Genomic DNA, 15,314 nt, shown 5'->3' with positions numbered 1-15,314 from the left:
AATTAAAAAAATAAAAATTAGAGAGAATTAGAGCGAGATGGGAAGGAGACAAAGGCAAAGAGGAATATATGAGAGAGGGCCTCCCCTATAACCTTTGGTTCTTCACCACTATCATTTTCCAGTGTTCGACTGTCTATTCTAAGTGAACTCCACTATCAAAATGATGAGCTCACAATTTACTAAAACGCAGATAATCAATTTTCGATCTTTAATTCTAGCAAAAAACAAATACAGTGGCAATCCAAAGGCGATGTTAGTGGCGTGTGGTATAGTGTGGTGGTGGTGTTAGGATGTATGCCCTGGTTCTGGCTGTGCTACACCTACTAGCCCAATATGCACCACCCCCACTTCATCCACATCCCTATCATCATCGTCATCTCCATCTGCGTCTTGATCATTATGAATGTTACGATGAATTTGATTGGGAAGTACAGTGGCAAAAAGAAGATTCATTGGCTCGTTATCTAGTTCGAATTGGTGAAATGATAGAATCTGTAAAAATTATTCAACAGGTCTTGGAAGGAATTCCAGGGGGACCCTTCCCCATTGGTTTTTTCTTTGCCTTTGCCTCACAAACTCCCAGTCGAATTCAATTATGGAAGCCATGCATCATCTTGTTTTATTTTAACATTAAACTCTAGGTGCACTTAGCCTCTTAAACTAATTGCATGAAAACATAGAGAATTTAGTGCCTAAGATTTTTGCAAGTTGGAGGAACATGAAAGAAGAAGGTGAAAGTGGGGCGAGTGAATCGTTTGGCGTGAAAGAAAATAAATAAAAAAATCAAATCAGTTCATGGTACGAATTGAGGCCTTCTTTGACCTCGAAATTGATGGAAAATGAGACGGTTGTATTATATTGGTAACAATTGAAAACATTGTATCAATTTGAAATTGAAGAAAATCTGAGTAAGTAAATATAATTTACTCAATAATTTAAATAAATAATAGTCCTATCTTTTGATAAAGTAACAGGTAAATTACATTTTATTCTCTTAGGTTTGAATTGTGACATCCCATATCGCCCAGGGGAGTGATCCTTATATGTATATTCTCATCCCTACCTAGCACGAGACCTTTTGGGAGCTCACTGGCTTCGGATTTCGTGGGAACTCCGAAGTTAAGCGAGAAGGGGGCTAGAGCAATCCCATGATGGGTGACCCACTGGGAAGTTGCTCGTGAGTTCCCAAAAACAAAACCGTGAGGGAATGGTAAGCCCAAAGCGGACAATATCGTGCTACGATAGTGGAGTCGGGCCCGGGAAGTGGTCCCCCTCCCCCCCGGGCGGGGATGTGACAATATGGTATCAGAGCCTAACCCTGGCCGCGTGTGTGCCGACGAGGACGTCGGGGCCCTAAGGGGGGTGGATTGTGACATCCCACATCGCCCAGGGGAGTGATCCTTATATGTATATTCTCATCCCTACCTAGCATGAGGCCTTTTGGGAGCTCACTGGCTTCGGGTTCCGTGGGAACTCCGAAGTTAAGCGAGAAAGGGGCTAGAGCAATCCCATGATGGGTGACCCACTGGGAAGTTGCTCGTGAGTTCCCAAAAACAAAACCGTGAGGGATTGGTAAGCCCAAAGCGAACAATATCGTGCTACGGTAGTGGAGTTGGGCTCAGGAAGTGGTCCCCCCCCCCCCCCGGGGCGGGATGTGACATGAATGCATATGCAGTCTCATACAATATCATTAAACCATTTCAATCTTATACATTTACTATTATTTCATTTCAATTTCACACCTCCGATAAAAAATATGTTAAATTAACTATTAAGTGATGATGTGGCAAATATGAGGTCCACATTTGTGCTCACATGGATTCAACTTTCCAACTTGTGAATAAAAAAACAAATTAAAAAAATTATTCACCCCATCTTATTCTCCAGCAACCCCTCTCTCTCTCTGCATCTCTATTTTCCGCTTTGTACGACTCCGTTTTTCCTGCTAAACAACTTTCCTTTCGCCATGTTTTCTTTTGATTTTTTTTGTTTCACGTTTTTGTTGACCACCTCCTCAAGACTCTTTCTTTTTCGTAGCACCAATCGTGCTCCGACGCAGAATCTTCGCCACTGCTCCATCTCGTATCTAAACCTCTCCGGTCAAGACCTCATCTTGCTCATCCAGCTCCTCCCAAGACTTCAATTTCTCAACCACGGCATACAAACCGATATTAGATTGATGTTGATGGGCAGGGCTGGTCTTGAGTTTTTTGGTGCCCAATGCGAAAGCTCAAAATGTGCCCTTTTTAATACAGAAACATAAGTTTAAAAAAAAAAAAAAAAAAATTTAACGAGGGCTGGAACCCTATCAAAGTTGGGGGGGCCAGACCCTCACACCCAGATTATATTACTTGAGAAAATATACAACGGGGGGGGGGGGGGACATAGTACCTAAACCCATGAAATACTCCCTTATATTTATTGACCTACTTGAGAAGTCCACACATCTCAAAATTAAAGTCATTTGTTCCACATGACTTGCATCAGGAGTACAATCAAGAATGACAGAAAAAGAAATTTGGCTTCTTTTACTTTTTTAATGATTGCGGCTAAACTTCAATTATCGTATAATTGATAATTCATCAACAAAACCAATTCTATACATCAATTATCATATAATTCTATGTCAATTGCAAAATTTTATATTAAATTATGAATTAATAATTCAAAATTTAAAAATTAGTTTACCTCAAAATTCAAAAGCGTTGATGAATGCACTGAATGGTGAATGGCGTTGAGAAGGACCTGTTGAGCTCATAAGCTGCAACAACTTGCAGTTGGGAATTGGGAAACAATGAATTTTGGGAGTTAAAGTGCTGCACTTGCAGCCAATGGAATTGGGAGAAAGGAACAGAGACGGCAGGGTAGTGGGGAATTGGGAAAAAGGGTAGATGCGTTAGGAACTTAGGGTTAATTGGGGGACGAGTGATCCCCCTTATGTTATTTTTTTTAATGCCAAAAACCTGGGCCATTCTATCTATTGTCAAACTTGGGCTCTTGCCCTCCAGCCCTTATTTTGGGCTCTGGACATTTTTTTTATACCTAATTATTTGGATTTTTTTTTTTGGGTGCCCCTTTCAACTCATTCATAAATTGCACTAAATATTGTTCTCTTATGGTGAACTGAAATATACTGTATTCAGAAATAGCGTTTGCAATCCTAATCGGATTAAACTCCAAAACCCTTGTTATTCCTCTTTTCTCTAGCTTTCTCAAACTTCCTTCCTACCAATTTTCTTCTGCGACAGATTTGCTGCAATTGAGATTTCCAACAATATAGAAATCAAATGCCAATTCACAACAACCTCCATAACTCAAAACAACCATAAAACTCGAAACTTGATCATCAAAATCCATATTTTTAATAAATAAAAAATCAACTCAAAACACATCCATTACAAACCCAATTAGCACTAGTAAGTGAAACTACCTGGAAGGTGCTGGGTTTTTGGGCCTTATTGATAGTGTGAACCAGAGCAGCAGTGGCGAAAGAGCTTCAATGCTATGATTCCACAAGCAAGTGGTGGACCATGATTTTCCAGGTTTAGGGTAAGGTTGATTTGAATAATGTTACCTCAGAACTCCGGTCATGGACTTACCAGCTCAAGGCAGAGCTGGATTAGACGGAGTAGGGTGACGCTGTCATTCTGCTCCAGGCATTAGGCGGAGTCCAAACGACTCTGCTAGATGACCATAGACATGCGATTTGATCTGGATATGAACTTAATCAAATCTTATAAGCCTTGGAGTCCTTACAATCTAGGGATAGGCGTGCGCCGCAAGTAATCACACTCGTAAGAGGATGCAATATTTACTTACTAGATATCCTCTAGGATTCTTCTGGCTTATAACAAGGATTCTATCATAAAAAGGTATATCTCTCATCATATAAATACACCCATCTAGGGTTTATCTACTGTAACACATTTTGTACACTTGAATTCTCTTGCCAATTACTTGAGACTAAAATGATTCACTAACTTGACCGTCAAAGAGCTTTTGGCCGGTACCCTTCTAGGCCTAAGGTTTTCTTACGATTGTTTCACTGTTTTACAGGTTGTTCCAGATTACACAAATTTGTGTTTAACCGTCGGTCACGGAGGTGCGTAGATTTGGTTCTAAAGTGTGGTTCGAGATGTCGTTTTCCAACCCCGTAATTGAAGCGACATCGATGATTTGCATGAAGGTCCTCAGATTATTGACCACCACGGTAGACGCCGGCTAGCATATGGAGAAGAAGGAGATGGATTCGAGGGTGCGTTCCAGCTCAACGAGGTGGCAGGCGAAGGAAGGGAAGGAGCGGAGGAAGAAAGGGTTGGGCTCCAAGGCCTTAGTGGAGAAGGGGGTGATGAAAAATATTTATAAAAAACTAGTTTTTAATTAGTTGTTTGGCCACGTGGCATAAGTTTGGGAGCCATGTTTGTACAAATGTGAATCTTATATTTATGACGTCATCATTGAAAGGTTGAATAAACAATTTTTTTAACCGATGTATTAAATGGAATTGAAATAATAGTAAATGTATGAGATTAAAATATTTTAAAAATACTGTATGAGGTTGCAATTGCGACCCAAAAGTATAAAATGTAATTTGCTTTAAAATAAAATAAAATTTCAATAAGGTGGATGTTTTCTTTATGTTCTTTAATAATTAATCTTGAGAATTGTTATTGATACTTCAAAAATCTCATTTTATACTCCAAACCTTATATATTTGGAAAGAAAAAAAAAATACACTTATGAGGAATGTAGAATAAGATTTTTGGAGTGCCAATAACATTCCCTTAATCTTTTCCTTATTAGATTTCAAAGTATAAATGCTGTTGCAATGTGTGTCGCTCAAATTTGGTAAATTTTTTGAAAAAAAAAAAAAAAAAAAAAATCTGGTTCCGTGAGGTCCAAGGTATTAGGGTTCTTATGATTTATTCACTTATCCATTTTTTTTTTGGGTATGTCAATGAGTATTCATCGTTAATGCTTTTTTTTTTTTTTGTTTTAAAATATTTTGGACGGAACAAAGCTTGGTTACAGATTCATCCCTTTAATTAAGTAGCGGCCACCGAACAGTCGACCACCGCATCATTCCCATACTCTTGCCCATTAACTTGGAAATTTTCTTTTTCTCTTCTTTCTGTTTTTTTTTCCTTCCTAAAAATGGCACTATGCTATAAATTTATATTAAATAATATTTTAGAGAAACAGGAGAGGGACGGCAAAGAGACGGAAGAAGGGGCTCAATCTCTAGCTTTATTGATTTCTCCGTGGCTTTGTACATTATTTATGTTACATAGACGGGCTTCACTTCTCCTCTAAGTAATACAAATTATATAAGAAAATAATCTTCTAGATTCTATAAGATTCTTACTTTTAGTTCTAGTTGTCATGGCAAAGAGCTTGGTAAGGTTATAGTCCACAACTCAAGCCTTTAGGGATATTGAATTACGCATGGATCAAATGTGAGCCTCGTCAATTTAATGAGAGCATTCATGTCTTTTTTCGTAAAAGTTCACGTGTCAATTCTAGAAGTTTTTGATTAATTTTTAGCTTCACAAAGAATTTCTGAATTGTATTATTTTTATCCTAAGTGGAGGTATGTATGGAATTTACAAGAAAACTGTTTACAAATAATTACAAAAAAAAAAAAAACTAATTACAGCAGGACTATAAACAAAAAACCTTCCTAACTCACAACACAAAAGTCATAATCAAAACCATTCATTCATTCTATAATTTTTAAAGATCATCTCTAAAAAAATTCTACAATTTGGAGACCGTCAGTTACATTAGGATATCAAATAACATCCTCATAGGAATCATCAATTTGTTTATATGAATAGTTGATGATCTCCAAAATGAAAGAGAAGGAACAATTCAAATGACGAAGTGCGTACATGACATTGTCATCATCAATAGAGAAAATGAGCCAAAAAGTGTCTAATATCCGTAACAACAACGACACATAAAAAAGAAAAGTAACTCCCACAGACCTTGACTTTTCACCCTTATTATTTTTACTTTTAGACAGTAAAATTAGGAGCAAGTGATAGGAGTGTCGACGTGGAAAAGAAACACGTCAAACAGGTCACCACCTGATTCACCCGACTTCCGGGAGGGCAGTTGGGTCATTTGAAATCCAAAACCCAAGAGAGAGAAAGAGATAAGCTCTGAACAGCACTCGGCAGAGAGAGAAAGAGAGAAGGAGAGAGAATCAGAATGGTGACAGAACAAGAGATATCGCAAGCGTTACAAGCCCTAATCCACGACTCCACTTCCAACCCTAACACCACCACCCCGACCTTCACCACCTTAAACGACGTCGTCCAGCAGCTCCAGTCCCGCCTCGGCGTCGACCTCTCCCACAAGACCGACTTCATTCGGGCTCAGATCCACTACCTCTTCCGATCCCACCCACCCACTACCCAACCCCAACCCCAACCCCAACCTCAACAAATTCCTCACCCTCAGCACCCTAAAGACCATTTTGCCCTTCACCAACCCCCTAATTACCATCACCCTGCCCCCTCCGCCTTCCAGACCTTCTCCTCTCAGCCCCCGCCTCCGCTCCTGAAGCCCGAGCCCGTCTCCGCCGCCGGTCCTCCGCCCGTTTCCGGCTCTAACACGCCCAAGGAGAGGTTAGTTTCCGCTTTTATTTGTTTTTTTTGGGTAATTTCTGTTTGGTTTCCGAGAAAATTGAGGGAGGGGAAAGTGGAATAATGTTATAGGGTTTTGGCACGTTGTGTTGTGTTTGGTTAATTTTGCTATGTCTCAGCTTGCTTAGCGTGAAATTGGCATTTTCTCGGACACTTTTGTGTTTACGTAACAATTAGGGTTTAAGGAAATTGGAAATTGTACATTCACATTTAGTTTCCTAGGTTTAATTCCTTAGTATTTTCTTGCCGGCTGTTTGGTTTCCAATAAAATTTGAGCAACAAATTGCGAAAATATTGTAGGCTGAAGTCTTAAGCTTTATGCCATTTGGGAAATGAAATTTAAGCAATGGCAAGAAAATGGATAGTATGCTTTGGAGGAGTATAAGCTTTATGCTGTTTGGGGCATGGGAAATAGTGAAACTAAAAACTTGAAAATTGCGCAGAGAAAAGTATGCCGTTTTCAATTGCTCCCTATGCCCGGCATTGGTATTTAGGCTTACTGTAGAATGCCGTTTTCAATTCTACCCGACGGCTCTAGATGTTTTTTGGTCTCGTATAATATGTAAGATGCATTTGTTTGCAGAGGCTGTTTGGTCTCTCATGCATCAAGTTTTATTTATTTAAGTCTTGGTTTGGAAGTAATTAACAGGGAAAGCTGCTTACATGATGTAGTTATTCTAGTAAGTTGGTGCGTAATGGTTGTTTGATGTTTGGGTTAATGTTTCTGTGCATTTTATCATTTATTTGCAGCCCTAAGCCTAAAGCTAAGAGAAAAGGTGGCCCGGGAGGTCTAAACAAACTTTGTGGTGTTTCGCCTGAGCTTCAGGCCATTGTTGGCCACCCAACTCTCCCAAGGACTGAGGTTCAGACTCATCCATTTGTGCTATTTGTTAAAGTTTATTTGTTATCTGCCAGGAGGTTTTTTATTTTATTCTCTTTTATATTTAATGATGAGTACAGATTGTTAAACAACTGTGGGCTTACATAAGGAAGAACAATCTCCAAGATCCCGGTAACAAGAGGAGAATTATTTGCAATGATGAGCTGCGAGTGGTTTTTGAGACAGACTGTACTGACATGTTTAAGATGAATAAGTTGCTTGCTAAACATATTATTCCACTCGAACCATCAAGTATGTATTTCATATAACAGTTCCCTCTATCCGGGTGTATGGGGGTCACACTATTTCTGCGTGTTTTGTGGTATGGGTATAAAATATAATACATGCCTAAGGATTTTATGTTTTGGTGCTCTCAGAACCAGTAGTTCCCAAGAAGCCCAAGGTGCCCAAGAATGCTGTGGAGTCTGCAACGAAAAGTACAGAACCGAGTCCTTCCCTGATAATATCTGAAGCACTCGCAAATTTTTTTGGTGTTGGTGTAAGGGAGATGATCCAATCAGAGGTTGTAACGCGTATCTGGGAGTACATAAAGGTCCACCATCTGGAGGTAAAATGACTCCAACTCCCCATTCTCAAAATAAATAGAAAATTATAAATTTATTTTGATTCAGTGACTGTTATATTGAAGTTTTGTGGAGTCTTTATATCTGAATAGTTTGCATTGGTCATGCTCCAGCTGGGTGTCTTTGTCTATTTATTTTTTAAGAAAAATTTGCTTGAGGTGTATGTAAATACAAATGAGTTTGAATTTGATAGTTGATGTAAGAATTGTTTTTAAGTATTTTTAGCATATGGAATTATTTCTTGGGTAGTGTTTTAATCGATATGAACTTTTGGGTGGTGTTTTAATCTTATAGTTCATATTGGTCATCCTCCAGTTGGCTTTTGCTTTGTATATTTACCTTTGTTATTTTTCTTGAGGTCTAAATAAATCAACATGGTCTGAATAACTGAATCTATGTTGCATTGCTGACCTTTGGTAGTATAGTGTGTTTAGTCTAGTTTGTCACACCATTAGTAGTTGTTTACTATGGTCTCTTTGAGCATCGCTTGTTCGAGTAGTGCCAATTTGTATATTGTATGTGGGATTTCTCTTTTGTTTACTCTATATGAAGCATGATGATTAGTGGTCAGGATGTTTTCTGCGTTTCTCAAATGTTTACTTAATAGTCTGTCTAAGATTATTTAAGGGTCCATTTGATAACCAATTTGTTATTTGTTTAGTACAGGAATAGTATGTGGGAGAAAAAGGAAGAAGGGAGAAGGAAGGATGGTGGAAAAAAGTTTTTAAAATGTGTATGGGTTGATACACATAATGAAAACTAAAAACCAAAAGCTGAAGACAATTTTAAGTTGTTTTCACTTTCAAGTTTTTGTTTAGTGTGATCTCCTTCATTTCTTCCTCCACCCTCCCACCACCTCCCTTTTTCCATTCCGAATATCTCCCATATACTTTCCCCCTCTCTCTCTAGCACAAAAAATGAAAATGATAAACTACAAAAAGAAATGGTTACCAAACAGGCCCTAAGACACTTTTAGAACGCAATTACAAAATTGAAAAACAAACAATATGGCATGAAGGTTGTGCAAGCATCTAATTTTTCTGTGCTAATCAGAAAATTTTTGCTGGTCCGTTCTCCACTAATTCATTGAGACTTGATAAGTTCAGAAATCAATTATATTAACGTTTAAACACATATCCAGGATCCTCAAAATCAAATGGCTATACATTGTGATGCAAAGCTTCAAGAGATCTTTGGTTGTGAAACCATCAATGCATTGGAAATACCTGATATTTTGGAACGTCATCACATATTCAGGAGATGATAATAGGTTTGTAGTCCATAATCCCTTTTTCGCTTTTTCTTTTTTACAAGTAGGTTCGTGGATGTTAAATTTATCACTCTTCTGTTTTGTTGTTGTAATTGTTCTTTATTTATCTCTTAATTGTACTACCCGCTTTAGTTCTTAGTAGATTCATTTTGACCGTTCATCCACATCATTGCTTCCATTCTTCTTTCCTTTTAATTAGGTATTAAATCTCGGTCCATAAGTTTTGATGCAATGTTGGTCATTGGTTGCAGTTGGAGGTCACAGGTGCGATAAAATTTGCGCCAAACCTTGTTAGAAGGTGATGCATCTCCTTGTACTTTGAACGGTTATGTAGCATATGTTTATTTTTAGGTCATGTTTGTAAGTAGAGTAACGGCACGGCAGGTCTTATTTTGCCGATGGCGCCATGGTTCGTCTGACTTGGCCAGGTAGGTTTAGAGTGAGCAGCTTCTGGAGTTTCTAACACCTGTAAAATAGCAGACACTAGAAAAAACAGAACCAAATGTACTCATGTTTTTTAACTCATTTCAGTTTACTAATGTATTTATTTAGTCGATGTCGGAGTTTACCTTCACTGTTTTACCTATGTTTAACAATGTATTCTTCCAGAACTTATCTCCGTTGTTTTTACCGTTGCCGGGGAAAATAAAAGTAAGAGACTTTTCTGTGTAAAAAATGTCTTTGTCATGTATGTGCAGAAATTCCCGTGACGGACTCAATAAAACAAGATTTTACAATCGTTGTGGAAGACAATATTATTACTTAAGAATATGTTATAGTTTGTCTAATGTATTACTTGAGAATTTGCAATTCTTTATTAATAGTTCGGCGTCCCGTGACTTGGTTCCTACCAACTTGTTCACATGACAATCCCGAAATTCGACACAAAATTATAAACATCCCTCATCCCTCCGCTATAAATCTGCTTCAAATTACAAGAACAAAATGTGCTGCTTTGAGAGAGAGAGAGAGAGAGACAATGGAAAGGACTAGCAGCGTGGTGTCGTGGGCGCCAGTGATTTTGTTGCTTGCACTTGTTGCCGGATCTACGGCGGTTTCCATATGCAACATTGAATCCAACCAACTGAAGGAGTGTCGCCCGGCAGTAACCGGCAAATCACCAAAACCACCAACCAAGAGATGTTGCAGTGTTGTCCGCCAAGCCAACTTACCCTGCCTCTGCAACTTCAAGTCCGTCCTCCCTTCGATTGGGATCAACCCTGCGCTGGCTATGGCGTTGCCTAAGAAGTGTGGCCTGAAAACGCCCCGAGAATGCCATGGTAAGATGCCTAAGCTTCCTCAGTGATCAATATTTGTCGATTTTTGTTGAATTACATTGGTTTCTAACTGTTACTTTCTTGGGTTCACTGCAGTTGTTTGAAGCACATGAGGCTCCGATGGTTTCATTTGATTGAAATATTTACCATGTTTTCAACGTATATTTCGGGAACATTTACCTGCTTTATTGTCCAGTCACTTACCTCTGTGATTTTCTCTGTTGGAACCTTATGCATTATGCAATGAATAAAGTTTGGTTACTACCTCAATATACACATAGCGTTACGTTATTCCACGAATTTATTCCGCAGCCTCGACGATTAATTCCGCCCTGTAACTAAAGTAAACATTGAATCCCTGCCGCAACAAAAGTAACATTGAACCCCTCAAACTCATATTCCGGCAAATAATGCTGATGTTTTGCTTATACCATTCTACAAAATAAGCATCCTCAAAGGTAATGTACCTACTTGTAGCAACCGGGCACGGCTGTGTTTCGTGATTGTGTGCTTTGATTGTAAGGCTCTGACGAACTTAAACCGAAGGCTTTCATTTTAACATGCGGAGTGATTGCGAATTGGTCCTCCGAACATTGGTCTCATATAGGCATCATCGAACCTCCTCCAGTAAGAGTGTATGGTGTGTACTGGACTTTCCATCAACATGGATAAATTGTCCTTTGCACGACTGATATTCGTGGAAGCCGATTCTTCAAAGGAGAGCAAAGGCAGATTCAGGTCATCCGATCTGTCCTTTGACTCTTTACGCTGAATGTTGCTCGTTGCAGCGTGCGGAAGCAAATAAGTTATAAGCGGCTTCGTCAGAAAGCCAAACACCTAATGTCAAAAAGCAAAATGAAGACATCACAACACATTTTGAGGTGCAGATTTCATACCTACTGACATTTAGCTATAACTTTCTGATAAAAACAAACAAGATTCTCGACAACTTGAAGGTTGTTTAAATTGTAATAGAAATCATAAAAAGAACAATGCCTTACATACCAGCGTACTGAAGAGGACGACAATTATGGTGTTAGTAATCATCGTGGCATTGATGGGATCCAATGTGACACCAGAATATGTGAACTTCACGAGTGAAAAGCAGTCCGAGTGATCACACGAGTACGGTTATTCACATGACAGATACTACCAATTACTTGAAATAAAAAGAATATGCACGTGCACTCGCACCTGTTTAAAAGCCAGAGCAATAGAGACTGCTCCTCTCATCAACCCGGCCCACCATATGATTACCTGCATCAATATCAGGTTTAAATCCTTTCCTAAACGAGTAAAAGGATTAACATCATAGGTACTAACCTGGTTCTTGAATGAAATTGACGATGATCTCTCAGCCCGTCTATTCATGTAATTGGAGACTGCTGACAGAGGGAATACAAACGCAGCACGTCCAATCAATATTAACATGAGTATCGTACTATAGATGCCCAACGAAGACCCTGAACTGCAAGAATTACAAGTTCAAGGGAAACAAGAAAAGGTACCCAAAGTTGGATGATCCAATGCATACAGAATTTAGTAAATCAATAACTTCATCAAAATTCAGGAGGAAGAGTACCTTAATTCAGTTAACTTCCACTTCTCGATGTCAAGAGCATCCATCCCCACATAAAGAAATATGAATGTTTCTGCTATAAATGACATCATCGCAAATACATGCCTAAAAATCGGAAGGCAGAGCAGTCAGATGAAATAGCTGGGAAATTATGGGAACCTTTGTAGCATTTCAATTTTATCAGATGGCCCCCGAAAGGATGTTATGGGCACTTTTTGAATTGAATATGAATTGTCCATACACGATACATGCCTGGTTGTGATTCTTGAACTTTCAGTGATGTTATGCCATGCGTAGTGTGACATGAGAATCCCACAGAAGAAAACAGTGAGAATTCCACTCAGGTCGAACAGCTGTATGTCAATCGTGAATCAAAATAAGAGAGGTTTTCAGCTACACGGTGAGATGACAAACAAGCTTCCAAGTTCATTTCTCCAGAATATATAATAACATATAAGAGAAGAATCCCACACGTGCGAATGAATTATTGAGCTTGGAATACATAATGAAACATAAGTTCAAAGAAATGTGAAGTGTTATGTACACTTTTTTACCTCAGCCACCATGTAAGACAGATAAGCCATTAGAACCACTAAGGAAATCTCACGGATGCTTGAATGCCTGTAAGAGAGAATAAAATAAGACTTGTATAGGTACCATCTGAGATTCCCTACAACATCTATCCGAACTGTCCTAGCCCTGAGGGATTGTAAATATGCTACTAACCTTCCGAAGCATAAGGTTTTAAGGGCATATGCTGCCACAAGTCCAAACTGAAAATAAAACACGAAACCAATTTGAGGCCACAGATAAGTGAGCGGAGTATTCTGAATAATCTTTGGTGATATTATATTGCCATAATCGGTCACATGGTAAACTTACTGCAATTCCGAGAGCAGTGCTTGTAAAGAATAAGTATAGAAAATCTCCAATGACACGAAGTCCAGTCGTGCCATTAAGCTTACTAACATCAATCTTTTGAATTGCATTGAACAGGACAACTGATGTTGCATCATTTACCACTCCTTCCCCAAAGACTAGGCTGTACAGTAAAGGAGTTTCGTCTTGATGAAGAATCTACATAAGGTGGATATAATATCTCAGCAAATCCAAATACAGGAGCTGTCACGCAAATGAAATGAAAGAGAACATCTAAAACATAACAAACCTGCAGCGTACACACTGTATCAGTTGACGAAAAAATTGTCCCAACAGCTGTTTCAAGCCAAAAGATTGATGTAAAACAAAAGTTGTCTACACGATTATACTGTTATATAGAATAAAAGTGTCAGTTCATATGATACAAATAGCTAATTGTTTCACCGAAAGGATTCTCGGTTCTAACCGAGATAGTCTCGCACATTCAGGCCACCAAACCCCAACTTCGGGAACAGCCACCGGGCTCCTAATCAAAAGTAAGATGCAGAAACGTTCAGTTCTACAGAAATCTATAGTAGCTAGCACAATGCAAAATCAAACGTTGGACATTAAATTAACGAATCGAAATAAAACTAGTATAAAATATATGAAAAAGAACAGATTAAAGTGTTACCAACTGTTATGAAGAATACTGAAATGAAAACACCAATCACCCCAAACATCATGATGGTTAAGAAGTTCTGAAAAAACTTTTTCTTCTTGACCTGGAATCTGCATTGGTCGTAAATTAACTAAGTAAGCGAATTTGTCGCTAAAAGTTTCTATGAATCCGGCAAGCAAATTAATTAAAACAGGAATATTATAATCAATACGAAAGCTGAATTACCCAGCATTGAATATAATTGGTGGGAGGAGATATATAAAGAACAACTCTTCATTAAATCGCAGGATGTGAGAACTCTTTCCGTTGCTCACAAGCAAGATTATTGTTCCAGTTATGCATCCCTGTTTGAAAAAAAAAAAAGAAAAAAAAAAAAAAAGGAAAAACACACTTTAGACAATGAACATGCTTGGGCAGGCACCGAACCTATCAATCTTTCCAAATGCAAATTAAATATCCCCAATATACTTCTCAGCTACTGGTCTATCTGAATTAGGCATTTCAAATTCATTAGCTCATTTTTTTACCTACATATATGAAAACTTAATTTTGTAGTAGACTAGGTGAAAAAGAAAAAAATAAGGGTACTCATTAAGCTTGTTATATATGAAGGTCGCAGCAAATTGTTAGTACACCCATTTTGGTGAACATTAACAACGCACATTTTCTCAATTTGATACATGTGCAAAAGTAACTCTTACTAAAACAACAACAATATATATATATATATATATATATATATATGTATATATGTAGACCTGTACACATATCTCGAACTGTGATTTTCTGGTCTAGCCGAGGCATCCGCACACATGATGTAGTATTTAGTGTAAACTATAAATTGATGATATGGCTAAATAACATAGGGGAAAACAATTAAAATGGAGGTTAATTAGAGTATAGATTAACCTAAATATTCTAACCATTGAAAACCAACACACACACGCAAATGAAATTGAAGAAAATGGGGTTAATTAAGTAAGTAAATACGATGATAATGGCGGTGATGGATTCGTTAACCCATCGATTTTCTTCGAACAAGTGGCCGACGACTAAGCAAAGGCAGAGAACCGCCACAAAGAGTGAGACTGGTATCACCTGCGCATGCCCCCGGGCCAAGTTCTCTGCAAACTCAGACGCTCCTGCCTCCATTTCTCAGCCTTCAACTAAAAATTAACCAGCTAGCTGTAGTACATCTGCATCCCCCACTAACCGACGTCGTGAGTATATATGACAACTGCAGAACTGTTAAAAACAGAGGCTTTCCTGTGAGATAATCTGATCACTGTCTGTGATCTGTACTGTCTGAGAGAGAGAGAGAGAGAGAGAGAGAGAGAGAGAGAGATGAGCCGACGAGGTTTGTTGTTTTGCCTGGTAAACGCAGTTTTGTTGAGTGTTCGCAGTTAAGGTTGACACGTGGGTGAAAATTTGCATGTGAGTGACACGTGGAGGTAGCCCATCACATTAGTCTGGGGACTAGGATATGGTCAAATTATCATGCATGGAGATTCTGATGAGTGGAGAGAATCATATG

General features: G+C 38.6%; 3 protein-coding genes across 7 annotated transcripts; 2 read left to right on the top strand and 1 right to left on the bottom strand.

Annotated features, from left to right (window-relative positions):
- The first annotated feature begins 5,883 nt into the window (after nucleotides 1-5,883).
- On the top strand, nucleotides 5,884-10,121 carry LOC137742741 (uncharacterized). 5 transcript variants are annotated; one of them, XR_015953170.1, is made up of 7 exons: nucleotides 5,884-6,632; nucleotides 7,401-7,512; nucleotides 7,611-7,782; nucleotides 7,908-8,098; nucleotides 9,256-9,384; nucleotides 9,636-9,682; nucleotides 10,083-10,121. XR_015953170.1 is itself a non-coding variant. In XM_068482682.2 (6 exons), the coding sequence occupies exons 1-5, from the start codon at nucleotides 6,214-6,216 to the stop codon at nucleotides 9,376-9,378; spliced, it is 1,017 nt and encodes a 338-aa protein (XP_068338783.2). In that variant the 5' UTR covers nucleotides 5,884-6,213; the 3' UTR covers nucleotides 9,379-9,384; nucleotides 9,636-9,940. The 5 variants fall into 5 exon arrangements, 2 of the variants coding, with proteins under 2 accessions (XP_068338783.2, XP_068338784.2); XR_015953169.1 differs by lacking the exon at nucleotides 10,083-10,121 and adding an exon at nucleotides 9,813-9,940; XR_015953171.1 differs by lacking the exon at nucleotides 10,083-10,121 and adding an exon at nucleotides 9,813-9,940 and having other exon boundaries at nucleotides 9,584-9,682.
- LOC137742742 (putative lipid-transfer protein DIR1) lies at nucleotides 9,261-10,931 on the top strand. Its single transcript, XM_068482684.2, has 3 exons — nucleotides 9,261-9,384; nucleotides 10,209-10,664; nucleotides 10,758-10,931. Exons 1-3 carry the CDS (start codon nucleotides 9,375-9,377, stop codon nucleotides 10,763-10,765), a joined length of 474 nt encoding a protein of 157 aa, XP_068338785.2. The 5' UTR covers nucleotides 9,261-9,374; the 3' UTR covers nucleotides 10,766-10,931.
- Nucleotides 10,932-10,944: 13 nt separating this feature from the next.
- On the bottom strand, nucleotides 10,945-15,075 carry NHX3 (Na+/H+ (sodium hydrogen) exchanger 3). Its single transcript, XM_068482681.2, has 14 exons — nucleotides 14,771-15,075; nucleotides 14,006-14,124; nucleotides 13,793-13,890; nucleotides 13,586-13,645; nucleotides 13,409-13,455; nucleotides 13,123-13,317; nucleotides 12,967-13,013; nucleotides 12,795-12,861; nucleotides 12,493-12,593; nucleotides 12,244-12,345; nucleotides 11,985-12,129; nucleotides 11,856-11,918; nucleotides 11,667-11,750; nucleotides 10,945-11,498 (listed from the first exon to the last, which is right to left on the bottom strand). Exons 1-14 carry the CDS (start codon nucleotides 14,930-14,932, stop codon nucleotides 11,217-11,219), a joined length of 1,572 nt encoding a protein of 523 aa, XP_068338782.2. The 5' UTR covers nucleotides 14,933-15,075; the 3' UTR covers nucleotides 10,945-11,216.
- Nucleotides 15,076-15,314: the final 239 nt, after the last annotated feature.

This window comes from Pyrus communis, chromosome 11, assembly GCF_041283825.1.
Source record: "Pyrus communis isolate YQ-2024b chromosome 11, ASM4128382v1, whole genome shotgun sequence".
Taxonomy (NCBI): domain Eukaryota; kingdom Viridiplantae; phylum Streptophyta; class Magnoliopsida; order Rosales; family Rosaceae; genus Pyrus; species Pyrus communis.
This window is presented reverse-complemented; position numbering and strand designations above follow the sequence as displayed.

What these genes read in the sequence shown, in the direction of transcription:
- NHX3 (XM_068482681.2), bottom strand. Translation starts at nt 14,932, where the DNA reads ATGGAGGCAGGAGCGTCTGAGTTTGCAGAGAACTTGGCCCGGGGGCAT. An exon ending in TGGAAGTTAACTGAATTAAG is followed by an intron (nt 12,130 to 12,243) that starts GTACTCTTCCTC and finishes TAATTCTTGCAG; the next exon opens with TTCAGGGTCTTCGTTGGGCA. An exon ending in TTGCTCTGGCTTTTAAACAG is followed by an intron (nt 11,751 to 11,855) that starts GTGCGAGTGCAC and finishes TCACTCGTGAAG; the next exon opens with TTCACATATTCTGGTGTCAC.
- LOC137742741 (XM_068482682.2), top strand. Translation starts at nt 6,214, where the DNA reads ATGGTGACAGAACAAGAGATATCGCAAGCGTTACAAGCCCTAATCCAC. An exon ending in TCTAACACGCCCAAGGAGAG is followed by an intron (nt 6,633 to 7,400) that starts GTTAGTTTCCGC and finishes ATTTATTTGCAG; the next exon opens with CCCTAAGCCTAAAGCTAAGA. An exon ending in TATTCCACTCGAACCATCAA is followed by an intron (nt 7,783 to 7,907) that starts GTATGTATTTCA and finishes TGGTGCTCTCAG; the next exon opens with AACCAGTAGTTCCCAAGAAG.